Consider the following 21,588-nt stretch of genomic DNA (forward strand, 5'->3'; position numbering starts at 1 on the left):
AAAAGTATCTTCGGCTTAGCGTAGCCAGCAGCCTCGCTGGCTAGTTACTGACCGTCATACAGTTGTACCGGAGTGGCGACGTGGATAACGTTACGGGCTCGTAGATACTCACACTCCCACAGGACTTTGGACACGGTTGGCTGTGCCGTGGGCTGTGCGGGGAATTCCCCTCCTTCATTCCTCCGCATCGGCTAGTCTCGTAAATGTGACAGCATGATGATTTCAAAAAGTTACCTTTCACGGTTTTAAAGTTTTAATTTTGTTCTAAGAGCTCTGCACCCTATGGTGCCGCTACAGCCACCGAGAAATGAATGTCTCGCAGGCCGCTTTCCCAAACGGTGAAGGGCGGTCGGGCGGCGGTGGGACCGGGGAGCATGCCTGGACAGATACCCCCACAGTCCGGGCGTGGGCTCACTCTGCCCCGCTGTGCCCTACTCGGTCCCTGTGGACAGCCGCGTATGACTATGAGGCAAGCGGAGAGGACGAGCTCAGCCTCAGGCGAGGGGACGTGGTGGAGGTCCTGTCGAAGGACGCAGCGATCTCCGGGGACGAGGGATGGTGGACGGGGAAAATCAACCATCGGGTCGGGATTTTCCCCTCCAATTATGTCACCTACCAGCCCGCTATTTACCGGCTCCCCGCTACAAGTGGGTCGGTGGGGGTGCCAGAGCGAGTCCCGAGCTCGCCCGTCCAGATTCCCTTCAGTGAACTGGTACTAGAGGAGATCATAGGCGTGGGTGGATTTGGCAAAGTTTACCGGGGCACATGGAAAGATCAAGAGGTCGCTGTGAAGGCTGCTCGCCAAGACCCAGATGAGGACATAACAGCCACCGCGGGCAGTGTTAAACAAGAAGCGAAACTTTTTTCCATGCTGCAGCACCCCAACATTATTAAACTGGAAGGAGTGTGTTTGGAGGAGCCCAACCTGTGCCTGGTCATGGAGTATGCCCGAGGCGGGACACTGAACCGGGTGTTGACCGGAAGGCGCATCCCTCCACACATCCTGGTCAACTGGGCCGTGCAGATTGCACGCGGCATGCACTACCTACACGAGGAGGCCGTGGTACCAATCATCCATCGTGACCTGAAGTCTAGCAACAGTAAGCAAAGATTGAAGTGTGTGTGAGAGTGTGTGTGTGCTTGAGACAGAGATATTAAGATGAACAGCCTAAGTTTAAGAGGACCACGGCGGGCCGATCCACCTGTTGCACATGCAGCCCACCCCCCTTAAACTGTGTATAGCTTTAGTCTGGTTGCAGTTAAGATCTGCTTGAGTAACTGTGTTATCCACCTTTGCAGCAAAGCAATCATTTTAAGACTTGGGCTATTTCCACCGTTGGTGCCACTAATGCAGTGTTTACAATTCTGCATCCTTCTACATAGATTTTTAGAAGTGTCAGGAAAAAAAGAAATGTTCAGTGACCTGCCACAGTGGATGGCAGGTGAGAGAAAAACTTTATTTCAGACCCTGTTGACGACATCACTGGTAGAGCGCTGCCCTTTACTCAGGACGGATTTAAAGTGGTTTAAAAGGTCTGTGGGTGTATGAAGTGGTGGGGGATACCATCAAGAGGATGTGAAATAAAGTCAGAGTTTGCTCAGCTGGGCTGCCACCCTCCCCCCACCCCTGCGCTCACCCTCATCCCTTAAAACACACACAAACACACCTTCCCAGCCCCCTCTCAAATAAAGTCAGTGATTTACCAAACACATAACCAGACACACTCGGTCCACACTATCAGGCCATGTGCTTGACCAACCAGAGCTAATACCAGAGGTCACAGGGTAAAAAGAAGTCAAGAAACAGAAACTGTTTTGGTAATAATACCAGAGAAAACCATTCACTAAGGGATGGGGGTTTTCTGTAATGGACTCTTAGGAATTATTCCTATTTAGCAGGGAATGTCTGCATCGTTTCACAATTGCTGAAGCCGTGCATGTTTGGAAGAATAAATGAGATTAAGACGCTTTTTGTTGATCTCACTTTTGAATTTCTTGGTAACTTAGCAGGATCATATATTTGGAACTTGGTTCAGTGCAATAAGCCAACAACTGTGTTAGTTCCTCCATGGACTGGTAATTGACAACAGGCCAGCAAACTTTAGTTTCCCAGGACTGAATAATGAATGGACAGGACTGGATGAGAAAAAGAGTCCGAGTCATATACCCACTGACACAGGCTACCCACTTCAACTCAGGTGTGTTTATGCGTGTAATATGACTCCAAACACTATTTCTGCCTTTGTGACCAGAGACTCTTATCAGCCTAGAGCCGTGTGTGGAGCAGCTCTGTCGAACTGATGTCTGTTTATCTCCAGCTGTGGGAGTCAATGTGTGAATGTAGACAGAAAACATGTGAAATGTACACAGACCAGACTCTCTGCCCGATGTAGACATTTTAATTAGATTTGAAGAAGATGTCCTGTGTAGGTTGACCACGAAAATTCTGTGCTTGCAGGTTAAGCACTCATATGCTCAGTGATTATAACATTTATATGCTGCCAACATGGTTAAAATTTCAGTTAATGAATGGCAGGGATAGTGTAGTTTGACAAAATGTTCACAGCTCATCAACCCTCACAACTAATTTTACAGTCCATTTGTATTCACAAGTAAACATTAGAAGGAAACTGTAGTCAATCTGAAAACCTCCTTGCAGACCCACTGTCAATAACTTGTAATACTCTACAACCATTAGAGTAAAAAAAATGTTTGCTGTTGACACTGTGAGTACTTTTTCCAGCATAAGAATAAAACAGATTCACTCTCAAAAACAAAAATCCGCACTCAATTTTGAATGCAGACAATCAGTCAGTGTGTCTGGAGGTGTTGATTTTTCAAACAAAACTGTGAAATTAAGTTTTCTTTGTGTACGATGCTCCTGAGGCCATGTGATGAAGAGCGTAGAAGAGCCCAACCCTAAAAGTAGTCTCATTTAAGATGGAAGATTTGTGTAAATTATAGGGCAGATGGGAGAGAAAGGATTTAACTGCTGTTTAGGCTGTTGAAGCTAATCGGATGTTTGAATGTCAATATATACAAACAAACTCCCCCAAACAGGAACAGTGCTGCGAACACAAGTCAATATGTTTATCCTGCCACTTCACTGTGACCTAGACACATCATAAGCTTTAAGTAAAGAGGGAGAATTTACTTAAACTTAAGAGAGACTGTTCAGAAGGTGCTTATTGCAGTTCTGGGCTCTAATAAAACCCAGGGACTCAACATCTTACACAAACATTGCCATTGAATATACATCTCTTTTTCTGATTTTCTTAATTTCCACTGGACTAAATCTCACTGCTAAACTGCTAACATCAAAATCAGACCAAGGCAGACAGTGAATTCTACCAGTTGTATCCGCACTTTTACCAGTTGCAGGTAGTTGATCGTCCTAGGGTCATAAGTCTGAACATCTGTAGTCAATATACAGTCTTATCTAAATAAAGAGCAAATGAAAGAGGCTGTATGTGTTTGCTTTGAAGCAGGCCAGTGAGTTCACAAAGGACTCTCTCCTGCACACAAACACACAAATGGCACCCTGTGGTGTGTTGGGTTGTTTTCCCAGTAAAAACCTAGAATAATGCAGCTTAGAGAAGTTGTTGCATCTGCTAGTGTGGGCCTGTTGTCTGTTTGTCTTGGCGTTGTGTGTGCGTCCGTTAGTCTAAAAGGATAAAAGGAGTGAGAATTATCTACACCAGGGGGTAAGAAGAAAGTAGGTTCATTGCAGTAAGTGGTTGTTAATCAGCAATCTGTCACTTTTTACATTTTTAATAAGCACAATGGCTCCTGGTGTTTCTCCTCTCTATGTCTGTCTATATTGGCACTCCAGTGTTTTTTCTCTCAGGCTAAACCAGGACGTAGACAGGTACACACGAAGAACTAAACTTTTCCATCTTCACTCAACTACTCAGCCTGTCATTTATCAACTCGCAGTGTACACATGCTCCACACAGACAAACATACAGCTATTTGATCAATGATTAGCCTGTAAAGTAATATGTTGGAAGTCAGCAAGATTTGTCCAATCTCCTTTGTGTTTTTCAACCTAATCTGTAAAATCCCAGCCTGCAGGGAGGAATGTTGCTAATGAGGGATAAAAGCTTAACATACGTTTGCACAATGGACTGGTCAAGCAGCGGTTGCTAGGCTACTGTGGCCAGAAGAATGGCTAGGACTCAGAGGGTCTCAAAGCCCTCGTTTTGTTTTGTTCCGTTCATATTTAATCTCCCAGAGAGCAGCGGTACTCTTTTATTGCCACAAACCGAGGGGGTTTCCCTTCTTACTTCGTTATTTTTCTCCTTACTTACCTTCCCTCCCTTGTTCCTCATGGCTCCCTCTTGCTCCTTATTATTTGCCTATTTTTTTAGGGACAACACAATTTTTAAACTTAAAAGGATAATGCTGGAGTTACTTTTTGATATTAACCAGCGCACTTCCTGAACACATCAGATCAACTGAGACTATATCCTGCTAGTAATTGTCTGTGTAGCTGCAGCCTGTGTGAATGCCTGTGTGCCATAGAGCCCCATTGTCATCCAAAAACTGTTTGCAAATACTGCTGTATGAGGGTCAGGACTGTTTCGTATTGACATATTCATTCATTAAAATGAATATGGGCAATATAGTTAGTGCAGGACAGTGGCTCCATGTTAGCCAGACATCAGAGTGCTGGCTCCATGTTTGGAGGACTCTGCCAGTTTTACAAGCTGAGAAGAATAAACTACTCTTGCAGTGTTCATTTTCATAAAGGAATATGTCCCCTGAATATAAAAGCATGGTCAATAAGTGTGCACAGAGTCCTATGGCATGGATGCATAAGTGATATTGATAGGCTCTGGCAATGCAGACTAACCTTTTTACCGACATTCAGCCGGGTTTGTTTTATGTCAGTGAAAACATGTTGGAAGGCAGTGACAGCGCACCAGACATTTTTCAGCCTTCTAAGAGTCTGAAATGTGGTCGTATTTTGGGTGCTGAGACACCCTTCATGAACACCCTCTCTGCAGATCATGCAGAAGGAAAATCGCTGTGAAAGGGGGGACAACACTTAAAATGTTATGAGTCATCCTCATAACAACCACCCACTACTTCATAGAAAATGCAAGGCAAGTTAACGTTTAGCTCAATGCATGATGTGTGGACGTCAGAATGGGGGAAATGTCAGGGTTTGTCTGTCTGTCTTGATGGTAGCTTGTTAATAATGTAAGCTGCAGCTTTCAGTGACACCTGCTTTTAAAAACACTACATGTTGTTTAGCTGCTGTATGTGTCGTGTCTGCACTCAATTCGCCCGTTAAACCTGGTCACACATTAAGTAGATCAGTCACTCACACATCATCCTGTATTTTGTTCATTTAAAATCTGGCATTATTTGAAGAGAAACATCATGGACTCCTATACAAGGGTCCTCACTATGTATGTCAATTGTTGGGCTTGTTGGAAGTACTATTACTGTCTTCTTATTTGTATTTATGGAAATTGTGCATGGGGGTCATTGCATAAACTTGTGTGTGTGAGACACACAGAGAGAGAGAGTGAGAGAATAATAATAAAAGGTAACAACTAGGCTGCAGTTGCTGCATATTGAACAGCATATTGCTGCTGATGTTATTAATGGTACTTTGTGTAAACGTGTACTGGTTTTGGTCACTTTACTCATCATGCAAATTTTTCATACATTTCTTTAATTGTCATTAGTATTTATTGTTAATTCCGGTCTTTTTGAGGATTTATTTTCATCTCCCTTTGCTTTATCTAGTCTTATTCATGACACCCTTTCACTGACCCTTCCTTCCTTCCTTCCCATCGTACAACTTTGATTAGAAAGTTCTCTCTCAAGCTGAGAGTGATAGCACTCACGGAGGAGTTGATAAGAGCAAGAAATCACACTGAAACCTGGCCCTGAGCCAGCATGCATAACCCACATTAACTTTGGAGTTTCACATCTTGGTGCGAGCAATAGTATGCCAGGAATGTGTGCTCGAACGCCACTGAAACTGATGGAGTTTGGAGCGTGTACAACAGCATTCTCCCATCAATCTTAAGCTATTGTTAGACTTCATCGTGCTGTCCCTGTGTTCCCCTCCTTCTCCCCGTCTCTCTGTCCACACAGCCATCGTTCTGTAGATCTGCGAAGGCCTGGCAAAAGTCACAGAAGAGCAGCAAGGTTTTCTTTTTATGTTAGCACGCTGAAATTAGTACAGATTATGAGTGGAGAGGACATGTGTTGAATTCACTCCACTGAAGGAGCTTATTTTAACGAGCAGCTGCAGCAGTCAGAGAAAAGCACTCGGACATGTGCACCTGTTCTTTATATGTGCAGCATACTGTGCAAAAGTATGTTTAGTAATAACATTTTGTAAGAAATACATCTTAATCCTGTTACATGATTGTCCACAAAGGTGGATCTTCATTTGGTGTTATGTCTCTAAAGTTTCTTTCTTGCTCATACAGCCATGACTTTGCTCTTACTGCAATTAAAAACATGCTTTCAAAAGATGGAAATGAGGGATTTTGCAATCAGACATTTTCTGTCCTGACACCCAAATTAAGACAATACACAGACGCTCACTACCAGTTCAGTACCAGCACAGGTAATTTGCATCTTCCACTGTACCTGTCCTCCCTCTGCTGCACTGTTTCGTATGAAAACACCAGACAGACCTAGTTATATTGTAGATTTGGGTTTTCCTGTGAACCACCTGCTTCTGTGGGAACTGCATTGCTAAAGAATACCTCTTAAACTTTGTTTTTCCATTACTAGGTCATAACAAGTTCACCACAGGAGAGAAAGCAGTTAGGATTAATGTAGCTGAGAAAAAGTGTCCCGAGAGAATTTTGTTTCCCTCCTGCGATTTTTCTGTTGTCTTGCCCTACTTCTGGATTAAGTTGAATCGCAGAGGAGGAAAAGTTACCAAAGCTTGACTAGGTGTTGCAGGGCAACTTTTCTCAGGCTTCCCACAATTACCCCTGGTGACACACAGACAGTTACTGCCTGTCTTTTCTCTGACGAGAGAATGGGCAGAGGGGAGAGAGGAGGAGTGGAGATGCTTTCACTGTGTTTTTTATGACCTCTCCCTGACTGCACCTATTGTTGCAGGGCAGGGTGAAAAGGAAAAGGGCCCACAGCTGAGAAGAGCTGCCTTCCGAATCAGCCAATCCCCTCCGCCGCTCCCGAGCACATTGATAGATGCTAGTGCAGCAAAACGCACTGGCTATACACCTTTAACATTTGTTATGTTTCAATTAGCCCAGTTATGGGTTAATTCGAGCTTAAACAGACACAAACTAGGAGAGGAAGAGGACAGACAAAGAGCAAGTGGCCCGGAGAGACGTGACCATGATAGATGGATTTAGCCAGCCATTAGCCCTGATCCTTTTCCCATCAACCAGAATGCCTGGGGGCACTCTCATTTCAACAGGGAGAGACAGACCAGTCGGGGAATGTTTAGCAGCCTTGTTTCTGCTTACTACAGGAAGCCCTCTTGCTCTCATGCTTAGTCTGTTGGCACAGTTACGAAAATACTGCCACGTCAAGTTAGGAGGCTGAGCTTAACAGCAGCTGTGTTGCATCAGTGCTTAGTTATGGCACAGAAAAAGAAGCAGAGCGCTTCAGTAGTGGATTCGTATGCCATTTGTAATTTTGGGTTTTAAAAGTCAAATTGTTAGCATCAGAAGCAGCACAGTTTGACACAGCACTGCTGGAGAGACAAAGAGAATAAAAGATTTCTCTGGCTTCTCAGTTCTTTACTCAGTACTGTTTCAAGGCGTGCTGTTGCTCTTCTTGGCTGTGTATTTGAAATGTATATCATACGCATGAAATACTGTAGCTATGAATGTAGACAAAGTTCAGTCAAAGTACTAAACACATGATTAATAACTTTGGTCAGTAAAAACTTAAAGAGTATTTAATATCTACAGAATATTAGTGAAAGCACAGAGGTTGAAATGTATTGTAGTTATGCGTTATCCTCCAAAACTGTTTACAAGGATCACTTTTAATTTCAGCTTTTGCAGAGTTGTGCTGATATTGTTTGTTTGTTGAGAGAAGAAATGATCATGTTTGCACCAGAAGTGTATTTTTTCTTTTCACCTTGAGGGGGAGAAAGCTATGGGAAGAAGCGTGGGACCTGCTTTGAAGGCAGCAGCTCTGCTTCTGATCTTCCCACTGTTCCACCATGAAAGATGGGTCTGCCTGAAGATCCACTGTTGGAAGGGGGAATTAAATGGGGGTTGGACAGAGGGTGGGGTCTGCCTTGGAGGCATATCCATCTCCGATTGCGTTGCACTGTTGTCCGCTTCAAAACATTTTCTTTTCAAAAGAGTGAGAAAATATAGACTGAGAGAAAGCAGTAAGGGCGCAGGAAACAACGCGCTGTCTGAGTTATAACCTTTTCAGACGCGACAGGTGTTCGGGACGTCCATTACAAAGCATCACAGCACATTCGTAATGTCCATGACCGCTTCACAAAGGAAAAACAGATTGTAAATCATTCTCAAAGTAATCTGATCCATTTAAAAATTTTGTACCACACCAAACAGGTTTCTCACGTCACCTGTAGCTTGTGCTGCTGGCAAACTTAATAGTCTAACAGTCATGATGATATAATTATAGGCTGCACACAGCTGCATTTATTAATACTGGATAAACTATAGTTTACTGTAAACAGGGTATTTATAGCTGACAGAAGCATTGGCCCACTTTTAAGTGTTTGTGAGCATACCTGCCAAATATTTGTGCATACAGATGATAAGCCTTTTTGTGCATTCATGTTAAGGAAAACAGAGCATTAGACAGGTTGGTGAGGTTGCTTTAACGACCATAATATATCAGCAAATTCAAGGATGTCGGTTTTTATGCATTTGCTGTAACCTTAGGCTATTTTACTGCCACTGTGTGAGTGTGCAGTTGTTAAAATTTACCACCATGGCCGCTTTAGATGGGATTAAAATCCTGAGATGCACAACTAATAATTAGGTTACCATTACCCCACCTCCTCTTGTCAAACATATCCTTTCCAAACAGGCCTTAGGTTGCCTGTAGGAGCAAAACAATACTCAAGACCGACTCGCCACAGCCTGATTTTGTGCTTTAGCTCAGCTGTTGAGGCTTTGCATCTGCTAACTTTACCAACCACAGGAACTGGATCTATTTTTCCAATGCAGGGTGGGGTTTGGCCTGGGGCTCGACTTTTAGGTTGACCCCAAATAGAAGTCAACCGGAGCAACTTTTTCTGCTTTTTTAATGCTGTTTTGAAGCCACAATTCCAAGCACTGTTTTGAAGCACTGTTCTTTTGGCAATTGGCATCTAGACATAGTTTGAGTCTTTCTGAATTGTATTAAAGAATAATTTCAGTTACACCAATTTTTTTTAAACATGCAGCGTTTACCTGTAGGTCAGGCTTATATTACAAAGCTGGGCAAAATAACTTGATATGGGGTTTCTCGAGGAAAGGCTGCTAAGATTAACCTGTCTTAGAAAACCTTAGAAATTAGACCAGGGTGAAGAGGTCATGGGAGGTGGACTTCAAAGAAGGGCTGGTGGTCGGAGAGGCCATTATTCAGTGAAGAGGAGACCACACCGAGGCTCTCCTTTACCTCCTGTTATTACATTAAGTATCATGTCTTAATTAGTAAAATGAGACTGGTTCATTGTGGCAGCATTTTAACTGTTTTCAGACTTTTTAGTTAATCAATTTTTGAAAATTTAGTTGCAATTGCTTATTTTTATTGAATTGCCTTTTTCATTTAGTGTCTAAATTTGTAGGAACTGCACTATATATTTGGATAGGTTTATACAACAGATGATGACATGATGTAGAATCCCAGGTTAACCAGCAGTGTGTATGTGGTGTGTTTTTGATATTAGCTGCTAATAGGCTCCAACAAAATGGCTGGCCGGGGTTCAAAGATGTTTTTATAGCATAACGTCAGCATGGAGTCATGTAGACAGGAGCAAGGTCTTTTATCGGAAATTTCTAGAGGGCTGACACTGAAGTATCACAGAGCTGCAAAGAAAGTATTTGGCACGATATTCTATAGGCCAATCAAGGCAGACGGGTTTATCCCACAACCACTGTTCTTTTCGGTTGTGTAACTAACCCAAGACATTATAAACCTACGGAGCCTGCTGGGAGGAATCTATGGAATCACTGAGAGAGGACTTGACAACAGGAAGTAGGAGTATATCATTGGTCCAGTGAAACCTGTTTGTAATGGAATTCCTATTGTTGCAGCCCAGGTAGAGGATCCCCTCTCTGCCCGAGGCTAGTAATGGCACCAGTACCCCTGTTATTGGTGGAGACCCGTAAGAGTCACACTATGGTTAAAATGCTGCCTGAAATCATTTCAGGCTCATTGAAAATACTTGAAGTCTCAAGCCTTGCCCTCTGTAAGTCTGTCTGCAGTATTTTAAATGGGATGAAAAGCAGTCGAAAAGCTGAATGTCTTTGGTGGTTTTAGTCAAATTGCTCTATGAATAAGTGATGGATAAATGAATGCAGACTTAAAGAATAGAAAAGCTTGTGAGTGAGGATAGCAGAGTATTAGACATTAGAAATGGGATCACTGATTATGAATCCTCAACTTGATGGGTGTGAACGATGAGAGACTGGTCAATACACGGGGAAGTGAGGCAACATGATATTAGCTGTGTGCAGTCGTGCTGCTTGTGTCGCATCTTCAGCTTGATTTGTTATTTTCTCCATTAATTGATTGTTTGCTCTGTAAAATGACATAAAATAGTGAAAAATGCCCATCACAAGTTCCTGTAACCCAGGTTCACATCCTCTGTTGTCTGACCAACAATCTAAAGATTGATCACATAAAACAAAGGCAGACAGCAAATCATGCTTTAGAAGCTGGAACCAGAAAATGCACATTTGCTTGAAAAATGACCTCAAAGTGTATGTGGTGGCTGTGGTTGAAAACTGATGAAAAGCTGTGTGTGTGCGTGTGTGCGTGCGGACATGTATTACTCATGTGGTGGGAACATAAATCTGTTTACACAGTGGAGACTAACTTTCCTTGTGGGGACAAAACACACGTCCCCACAATGCAAATCATTAAATTTCAGGGTGAAGACTTGGGCTAAGGTTAGGTTTGGGTTAGGGTTAGGGTTAGGGTTAGGTTTGGGTTAGGGTTATGCAAGTTGTGGGAATGGTTTGGGTTAGTCTCCAGGAAATGAATGTAAGTCAGTGTAATGTTATCAGACGTGATGGAAACACTCCTGTGTGTGGGCGTTCGTGTGTTTTGGCAGGTTTTAGTTTAGTTCTGCTGTGGAGAAGTGAGTCCAAGGTCAGTGAGTGATAATACAGCAGTGCAGCTACTTCATTCAAGTCATTCTTACAGACATCACAGAGCTTCTGTCGGGAACAGTTAACAAATAGCCTTTAAACTGAGTAATGCCAAGCTTTTCAAGTGAACATTGTGATACAGTAGATGAAGAAACTCAAATGCTTTGATGTGTTTTTCAGCTCTATGTATCTTTATCATTGCAGCCTTTTTTTCCCATGGGAATTGTCCCACAGTGTGTATGTGCCAGCAGCACACTGAAGTGTTGTAATCCTCACTGTGAAACTCAGACAGCTAAATGTCTCTAACAAACCACCTAAAGGGACATTTACGCTCACCAGCTACAGTTTGACAGTCTATAGGATCAGCACAGCTGACGGGACGTGCTCACGTTGACCTGCAGTGGTACGACTGCATGTAAATAATGAAATGGGACCGTTTGTAATGTGAGGAGATCTTGGCAGAGGCAAAAACACATGTTGAAAATAATACCAAGATCAAAAGGATCAAAGAGTCTGTTTTTGCTGTTGATGCACCGCTTCATGGGCTCTTGAATCTTTGCAGTGGTGTATCAGCACACACACAGTCAGTTTATCCCGTCTGAAAGATCACACAGCAGACAAAGTTACTCCTCTCCAGTCGTCACCTGATCTTTGGCGCACTGGTTCAACAAGCTTAAATGCTCTCAATGTCCTGTCGAGTCTGATGTGTATTATCAATAAAATAATCCCAGATTAGACAATACTGAAAGTGATAGTTAGTAATTAGTCTGCTGTCTTTGTCCTTTTTGTGCATTTTCTTTATTTTCTTGCAGTGAATTCAGGATGCAGCAAACATAATTTTGCTCTGTCATAACTAAATGGAGGCGGAGTAACGTGTCTCTGCCTGAGAGACACGTTACTCTAAAGTGGTCTAAAGTTACAAACATCCCACGTCACAAAAAAAAGTCCGAAATTAGACACGATAAGAGGAACCCCAACAAAATAACAGGAACATTTTACAATATGCAGGACAATTTTCACCACATGACATTACAGGTGTCATGTTGTTTCTTGTATTGATACGCCCCTTTACCAGAACGAGGCTAGTTCAACATCAGATCCACTTTGACCTGAAGAGCAAAAACAATACACGTTACAACGTTACAACACTCAAAGGAGTGTTTGAAATCCTCTTTCTGTCACCACATGTTCACTGTGTTGTCCTCACAACAACCAGTGAGGAAAGTGTGCGCATGCAGGACATTTGCTCGTTTCCAGCACATGAGCGGCGTAGAGGGTCTTGACTTCACACGTCAGTGGGCCGTGGCTTCGCCGTGGCGGGGCTCTCAGGCCAGGTGTAGTGTTTCGGAGGGCTCTGGCTGTCTTTAATGTGTTAAACAGTTTTAGGACCTGAGGACAGGTGCTTTGTGGGGCTGTCAGCCTTCTGTGTGTACAGTAACAAATGACCTGCATACCTCTGTTAGCCCTCTTGAATGTCATCTCCTCACCTGCACAGTTGTCTTTTTCTCTGTCCACCACTCTTTGTATCTCCCTTTCTCTTCCACTCACCTTTCTCCTTTCTCTTCCACACACACACGCACACACACACCTGTCACATCCATCACTTTCATCCCAACCCTCTCTGTCCACTGTTCTTTTTCTCTCTGTCACTCATTGCTTGTTATGCCCTCGTGTATCTTTATTTATCCTCCCTTCTCATGTATCTCTTCTCTTTTCAGTTTTATTACTTGAAAAAATTGAGAATGACGACATCGGGAGGAAGACCTTGAAGATCACAGATTTCGGCTTGGCCAGGGAGTGGCACAAAACCACAAAAATGTCAGCTGCAGGAACTTACTCCTGGATGGCCCCGGAGGTCATTAAGTCATCGCTCTTCTCCAAAGGCAGTGACGTCTGGGGGTATGACAAATAACCCACACACAGTCATAAAATATATACTCCTACTCAATAATCTGAACTTGTTCCGCTGTTACATTTTCCTTCCTCTTTCATTTCCTGTCTTTTATTTCTTCCACCAGCTATGGGGTCTTGCTGTGGGAGCTGTTAACAGGGGAGGTGCCGTATCGTGGGATAGATGGCCTGGCTGTAGCTTATGGCGTAGCAGTCAATAAGTTAACTCTACCAATTCCCTCCACTTGCCCCGAACCCTTCGCCAAGCTCATGGAAGGTAAATGAACAGGAGGCATACCTGCAGGATGTGTGTGTTTTTAAAAAAAAAACTAATTTCAGGATCTTTATGGTCATTTTATTTCACTTCTACACTATGACTAAATCCCTGGGGCATTAAATTAATGTAATTATTGGAATCACTTAGTGGTAAGTTTTTATTCATCACATAAACATGTCAGTCCCATAATTATCAAGACATTTTATTATAATATTCTAAGGAAGCATCAGCACATGAAGCTGATGTCAACATTGTTTGGGAATATGCGATTACTGGAAGCCTTTTTCCACTATCAGATGAAATATTTTAAGTTCACACTGATTATATTTCAATAGTATAATCATCTGACACATCTTGATTTTGCCACAATAGCACTGTGGTAATTACATACATTGCTAAATAGTTTGTGTACACATTGTGTTGTGTGTGTCCAGAGTGCTGGGACCAGGACCCCCACGTGCGTCCCTCCTTCTCCTGCATCCTGGAGCAGCTGTCGGCCATCGAGGAGGCGGTGATGGCCACCATGCCCCAGGACTCCTTCCACAGCATGCAGGACGACTGGCGCGTGGAGATCCAAGAGATGTTTGATGAGCTCAGGACCAAAGAGAAGGTGATGAAGATCACAGATACACACAACAACACCAACGTGATTATATGGAGCCAAGACATGACACCATACACACTGTGTGAGGGCTGGAAGGTGGTGAGATGCAGAAAATGTGTGTGTGGGACATACAGGACATGTAGCAGAGCTCTTGTCTCTCTCTTCCTGCTCTTTTATTTTGGAGTGATGATACGTGGTGACAAGTCTATTATTAAATTAGCTTCAAAACTCTCGGGACAGCTTTTGCAGACTAAAAAGTTTAATTGGTTACTTTCAGTGGACAAGCTAATCGCGCCTTTAACAAAACGAAGTCATTAATGCCAAGGCACTTTAGCGTACTTCCCCTTGTTAAGACCTTAATCTGCTTCCTGTATAAGTCTCCCATTGCTGGCTTAAAGAGGAGGGTTAATTAGTGTTTGTAGAAACAGCAGGATCAGCACACAGAGCTGGGTCAACGAATGCTGAACCGAGTGACACGGACACTGAAAACCCCACCGGTGTTGTTTTGTTCAGGGACTTCATTTGTGCCTTATGTTATTTTTTTTTCTGTATTATATATTTATGTATTCTACTCTATCAGTCATGCTAAACCATCTTTTTAACATGCACCTTTGTGTTCTGTAACCGCTAATCATCCAAATTAATCACCTGAACCCTCGTCTGACATAATGGGCGCCACCTCACTACGACAAACCCTTTGCTCAGTATGTAAAGCTTTCATGAATCAAAGAAGAAGAAAAAAAACATTTAGCTTTGAGCATTAGCAAACATTTTCCCATCGCAAATTATCGCAAGATTACTGCATGAGCAGATTTCCTGTGAACATCCCACAGTAATCTGTGTCTAGGTGGGTGGCTGAAGGGGCTTGACTGTAAAGCTGCTTTATGGAAGTCATCCAGTAAGGATTATTATTACTCAGTTGAGAGCAATTTAAGAGAAAAGAGAGGGAATGAAGAAAGCTAAACAGTCTTGTCTCCTCCCATGGCTTATTCTATGTAACACAGCCTTAAACAGCAGGCATTAATCTCCCGAAACCAACTTCTTATAGACGCAGTTATCTAATACACAGCTAACACTGCTGCCATAGATGTCTGCCTGCAAGAGCTTTTCTCCTGTCATAAGGGAATTAAAAGATGTATTTCTACCTGTTGTTGCTATGCAGTGCATTTTCTCTTCTGTCTTCAAAGAGAACAGTGTCTAAACCCTAACATCTGGGTATGATAAACAAAATTTTACAGTTTCATGGTGTACGGTATTACACAGTTATTATTGTGTAGTAAACAGGAGTCTTTTTTGGTTTCAATACGTAAATGTACATGGTGTAACTGCTAATTTTCATACCGCGGTATACTGCTACAGCTCGAGTGTAGACGTTCAGGTCAAAATTATCCTGTAAAAGTATGTGTGTTCACACATAACTGACAGAAAATGTTTTTGAAAGCATCAGGTCAGTGCACCACATTGCACTATTTTCTTCCCTGTCAAAACCTGGTGCCTACATTACCCACAACTCAACAGTTTGTAGTTCAGTCGAAGACTTTGGTGTGTTTTGTCAGTTGTGGTTCATCTAGCCTGGAGCTGCTGGCCTCAAGCAGAGATCAGGAGCCGCAGAGATGTGGTAAACTCACTCCTCTTTAACTCCAAACCCCCAGATTTTTTTGGTCTTCTGTCTTCAGCCCTCAGGGACACCAGCTTTCTGTGCTTGGCTAATGCAGACGTTCAGTTATAGATGACACAAACTGATGCACATCGTCCTTTAACAAACACCTGTCTTCTCTCTGGCCCCATCAGTGTGTCCCAGGAGATTATGACAGCAGAAGTCTGTCCGTCAATTTAACCGTGTGTATCTTAATACTTTTTTCTTTCAGGAGCTACGTTCCAGAGAGGAGGAGCTGACGCGGGCCGCCCTGCAGCAGAAGTCCCAGGAGGAGCTGCTGAAGCGTCGGGAACAGCAGCTGGCAGAGCGGGAGATCAACGTGCTGGAGAGAGAGCTCAACATCCTCATTTTCCAGCTCAACAAAGACAAGCCCAATGTGAAGAAGAGGAAAGGCAAATTCAAACGATCCCGCCTCAAGCTGAAGGATGGAAACCGCATCAGCCTGCCGTCAGGTGAGAGAGCGGCTGTCTTGACTTGGTTTCATATTTACATTCATGGTCTTCTAGTGTGAGCGGTGAACAGAGCTGCTGTGTCCAACCTTGAGATGGACATTTCAGGTGGTTAATGTGAGATTTTCACTGACAGAGGAATGTTTTATGGGTTCAAAATGAATAAATCACCAACAAAACATAGCGGATTTCTCCACTATTATGAAGTTTATTCAAGTATATAATCCATTATTAAATAATCCATCCTGCCTTCTTTTCTAGGCTTTTGAACAAAGTTCAAAGACTTTAAGACATCCAAATTAAGCAACGCCTCTGATCTCTAATCATTAAATATGACACAGAATACAGAATATTTCTGAGATTTGTTGAGCAATTTCATGGAAAATTGACACTTAAATCATCATATTTTGGAGTGTGTTAGTGTACCTTGTGTGTTAGAACATTTTCGTAGCGTCGAGTGTTTTATGAAGGATACATGTTGATCTATAATCTCTAACTGTATCTATTCTGAGATCGTAATGACCGTATTGCTCCATATGTGCATGTTGCATTTTACAGACTTCCAGCATAAGATCACCGTGCAGGCGTCACCCTCCATGGACAAGAGGCGAAGCCTTCATAGCACCAGCTCCTCTCCTCCCAGCAGTCCCACGCTCATCCCCCGGCTGCGAGCCATTCAGCGTAAGTTCAGTGTTCGTTAAGTTTTCCTTAGTGTGAGTATTCCTGTGGTTCTGTACTGCTTTTTGCCACCTGGATTAAGTCAAATATACTTATTAAAAATTAGGATGCTGAAGAAGTCACATTATTCCTCTGACAGTATAGGAAGTGGCAACATTGGGGCTGACATTCACAACAATGTCAGTGTTCACAATGATGAGCTGTGTGAACAAAAGCTCCAGAGCCACGAGCAGTCAGCCAGTTGTTTGAACAGTTTGATCATGTTGTTAGTCATGCACCAACGCCCCTGCAATAACTGGAAGGAATTCCTCTTGAGCATTTCATGCTAGGTCCTGATATTCAGACGGCACAGAGGGCACAGATTGTTGCTCACATTTACTCTGTTATAATCTATGAACTAATGGATACACAGATTGATATGCAGCAAAATTCTGCAAAATTGGGGGGGGGGGGCATGCAAAAACTGCCTCAGCATTTACAGAACCTGCAAATGCCAGCAAAACAAACATTTTAATGTACAGTTAGTGAACTTAATGACATTGGTTTTGCTGGCAAGTGGTCCATTAGGAGGTATAGGAAAGACTTTTTAATATGGATCTGTCTGTACCGACTATTTTTGTCTTATCAGATGCTTCAAGATGGGAGATTAGAGACTTCTTTTCACAGCCTGAATATATTCCTCAAAGAGACATGCAGATATACATAATACATGAAATATGCACTTGATTAGGGAATCGAGCATTGCGGTATGGATTGATTCCATGCAGAGAAAAGCAAATGTCAATATGCCAGATGTCCGATTTTTTAACAGCCATGAGGTCAGTTTTACTGCCCAAGAGAAAGTTTGTTCTCACCATACATGTAGATACATGCAGTGCACAGAATATACATATATTCCACCATTACAGTTATAGTTTTCAATACATTTCAAATCATTTTTATTTATACATCCTCAAATCACACATTGCCTCAAAGGGCAAATTTTAGGCAAATATGGACAAACTTACAGATAAAAGCTTCTATACATACACCGTCAGAAAGGTCATTTATTCTGGGCTGCTGTGGCAGAGGAGACCAAACTCTTGTCGAAGGAAGTGGTCTTCCATTAACAGGTCCTGTATGAAATGTTTCCCAGCAGGTTCAAACTCAGGAGCATGTCAACTGCAGTACGTGTGTTGGTTCGAGGTAACGTGTGTTTCCCTCCTCAGTGACGTCCCATATGCAGAGGGACAGTTTGCATGTTTACCAACAGGATGTTGATCTGACCAGCGAGCTCACAGCCTATTGTGGGCTCAGGAGGAAAGGCAAGCTATTGGCTACCCACACGCAGAGTGGGTGTGGCTAACGGCACCAAGCGTGCATGTGATGTTTGGCTAACTTGGACAGCTGAGAGGGGTTGATGTCTAACGGCTTCCCATCAGCGGGGATTGTATGTGCAAGGTTTTCCTGATGTGTTGATTTTAACAAAACTTGTTTAAAATGGTTTCACGGGTACTTACCCTCAGTGACTAACACACACTTATAAGAGGCTTTCATAACGACTGTTTGGGTTGCTTTTTGACTTTCTGATTTCAATTAGCAGAAATGAATATATCTTGATTTCTAGTGTGAAATGATTAAATTGTCACTCTGAATCTTCCTGAATCAAACTCAGATATTAATATCAATAAAGGCTTATATCTGTTCAGTGTAGAAATACCTTAAAGTCTCTCAACTTTAAAAGAGAACACCCACAAGTTATTCATTGGTTATTTAGACTTTATAACAACAAAAATAATAGCCCTCCATTCTAGAGAAAGAGTACCACAGATGGGTTTTACAGATGGCAAAATACCTTTAATCTCACTAACATGTCCGCACCACACTCCCTGACAGGGCTGACGACAGCTCGCTGCAGTTGTTTGAGCCTGTGTTAACACTCGTGGTCACTGTGTTGACAGTTACTCAAGATGAGAGCAACCGTACATGGGGCCGCAGCTCCCTCTTCAGGCCGGAGGAGTTCGATGACGTGAAAAAGGGAATCAAGAAAAAAGGACGGACCTGGGGCCCCAGTTCAGTACAGAGCAAAGAAAGGCCTGCTGCTGCTGAGAGGTGAGTTTACACATTATCCCAAATGTTTCCAACCATGTTCAAACCCAGAGAAATCCCATGATTCCACGCTACTTCATACTGGCACCAAACCACATCTTTTGCTTTTGTTGAGAGACCCCTAACAGCAGAAAGCACATCCTGTGGATTTAAAGAACACTGTTGGAGGTCTACTCAATAATTTTTGTTCTTCATTTGTCTTTCTGTACTTGTGAGGACCCTCATTGTCACAATGCATTCCTTAACTCCTTACCCAACCATACCCATCATAACCCCTCCAGCCCTAACCCAAACCTAATCCTAAATTTAATCTTAAAACCTTCAGACAGTCCTTTGAAGTGGTTTTAAAACTGACATTGGTCCTCACAAGCCCACAGACACAGTCTGTTTCATAGTTTCTTGCCTGTCATTTTCAGAGTGCGTCCTCTGTCAGACGGCAGTAACCCCTGGTCCACCAGCCTGGTCAAGTCCCAGAAGTCTGTCCCCCTCGCTGCCCTGTTTGCTGATCAAGGTGAGCTGAAAAATCCATTGTGATGCTGTATGTTTTATTTGAGGAATTACTGTGAAAATTTGCTCAGCATTTTTTTCTTGACATTTTGTTTAAAGTGACTAATAAGTGTTCCCGAACAGACAGAAAAAATGGGGTTTGATGTCCTCAGCCTTCAGGGTTCAGTTACTTGTTATCTAGTGGCAGTGAAGTGTAACCAGTGCTGCTCGTATAGAGAATCATTTGTTTATAACGTCTGTGTTCTCAGCTGGGGCCAGTAAAGACGAGACATTCTCCCAGGAATGTCCAGACAGCAGCTCCAAGCCAAAGCAGCTGAAGTTCCCCAACCAGGTGTACATCGATCTACCTCTGTGGAGGGACGAGCAGCAGCCTCAGAGCCCCGGTGGGCATTGTGGGCCAGGAGATCCTGGGGTCGGGGTGGGAGGACAGGGCGGCCCACTGGAGACCACAGACGACCCCTACACCACCACATCCACCTCGTCCACCTCCACCACCCCGCAGCTCACCCCCACCAACAGCCTGAAGCGGACGTCGGCTCGCCGCAAGACTGACTCCGTGCTGTATGGCTGCGGCTCGTTGCTGGCTTCAGTCGTGCTCGGTTACGACATTAGGGAGGCTCTCAAAAACGCGGCCCCCGGGGACGATTGTGAGCCCCCGCGTGAGGAGAAAGAGAAGAAGAAGAAGGAGGGTCTGTTTCAGCGCGCGACCCGGTTCCGCCGCAGCACCTCGCCGCCAAGTGGTCGCTCCCGCAAAGACGAGGCATCCTCAAACCACACCTCCACCCAGCCGGTCAATCTCATCTCCATGTCAGCCATCATGGAATGCAACTCCACCAAGTGCCTCTTACAGTCTGAGGCGGAGCTGTCAGAGTCCAACCCAGGGAAGGTTGAGCTCATGGCTGTCAATCGTCACACAGAGCCATCCAGACCCGGCCCGGCAGCTTCTACAGAGGGCCAGAGTAACAACAGGACTGCAGCCAACACACAGACGCCAGTGCAAACCCAAAGCCAGCCACCAGAGCAGAGCAACCACAACACGGGAACCCGTCTACGCCGGAAGAAGTACACCACCAACCACAACAGTGAGTAACACAAAATACGGGAGGGTGAGGGCGTGAGCATGCACATGCAGTCTGAAAAAATGTTTTTCCTGTCTGTTTCCAGCTAACGGCCCGCCCACTCTGCCTCCTCCAGCCACACAGAAGAAGCAGGAGAAAGAGAAGGACGGAGCGTCCGAGAAGTCCTCTGGTGGGGAGGCCTTCTCCAGACCACGGCCGGTGTCCTTCCGGGCCAAACCCCACGCCTGGGCCCTGCTGCGAGGACGCAACAAGAGCTACTCCCTGGGCCACTACTCCGGAGAGAAGACGGCACAAAACCTAAACGTTGTGCTGTCCTCGGAGGTGGGGATGGGCTGCTCCCTGCTGGACATGGACACAGAGGGCCAGAAACGAGACTGCACGGTGCCGCTGTGCCGCATTCAGAGCTCTCCGGCACGGCCCTCCGTCTTCGAGCTGGAGAAAGAGTTCCTCTCCTGAGAAGTGATCTGCTGCGGTCACCGTTCTTTCTAAACAATCTAGAGTGTGGCCCAAACTCCTGGAGGGTTTAGAACCAGGCTGCCTTGTTTTTTTTTTAAAAAAGAGTTCTATAACCTAGAACCCAGCTTTGTCTTAGTTCTAGAACATAGTGAGTCAGTGTTCTAGAGCGGAACCAAGTCTGAGACGTCGAGAAGACATCTGTGTCACAGCCGTTCTAGAGCCTGCACCCACCCTCTGTCTGAGAACGGCCTTTTTAAGTGTGAAGCCTTACACACTGCCTTGTCTCACTCTAGAACACACACACACACACACACACACACACACACACACACACACACACACACACACACACACACACACACACAGTTCTGAAACCTGAGCGGAACATTCCAGCAGCTCTTCGTCTCTTCCCTCGGTGCTCGACTGCCACCTTTGTTCGCTCTCTCACCCTCTGTCACCCTCTACCTTCCTCGTTCTGTCAGTGCAGCTAAACGTTGACCGCTGCTGCAGCTTTTGCAACACAATACCCTCACCTTTTTATTTATATATATATTTTTATAGGTAATTTAATATGAAGAGACTTGACCTTACCGTAGCAACCAGCAG

At 44.0% G+C, this 21,588-nt stretch overlaps 1 protein-coding gene across 1 annotated transcript; it reads left to right on the forward strand.

The window, feature by feature from the left end:
• Positions 1-214: 214 nt before the first annotated feature.
• Positions 215-21,092, forward strand: map3k21 (mitogen-activated protein kinase kinase kinase 21). Its single transcript, XM_070977183.1, has 10 exons — positions 215-1,100; positions 13,016-13,196; positions 13,316-13,464; positions 13,899-14,074; positions 15,937-16,177; positions 16,733-16,855; positions 18,793-18,943; positions 19,357-19,451; positions 19,696-20,529; positions 20,612-21,092. Exons 1-10 carry the CDS (start codon positions 308-310, stop codon positions 20,980-20,982), a joined length of 3,114 nt encoding a protein of 1,037 aa, XP_070833284.1. The 5' UTR covers positions 215-307; the 3' UTR covers positions 20,983-21,092.
• Positions 21,093-21,588: the final 496 nt, after the last annotated feature.

This window comes from Chaetodon trifascialis, chromosome 13, assembly GCF_039877785.1.
Source record: "Chaetodon trifascialis isolate fChaTrf1 chromosome 13, fChaTrf1.hap1, whole genome shotgun sequence".
Classification (NCBI taxonomy): domain Eukaryota; kingdom Metazoa; phylum Chordata; class Actinopteri; order Chaetodontiformes; family Chaetodontidae; genus Chaetodon; species Chaetodon trifascialis.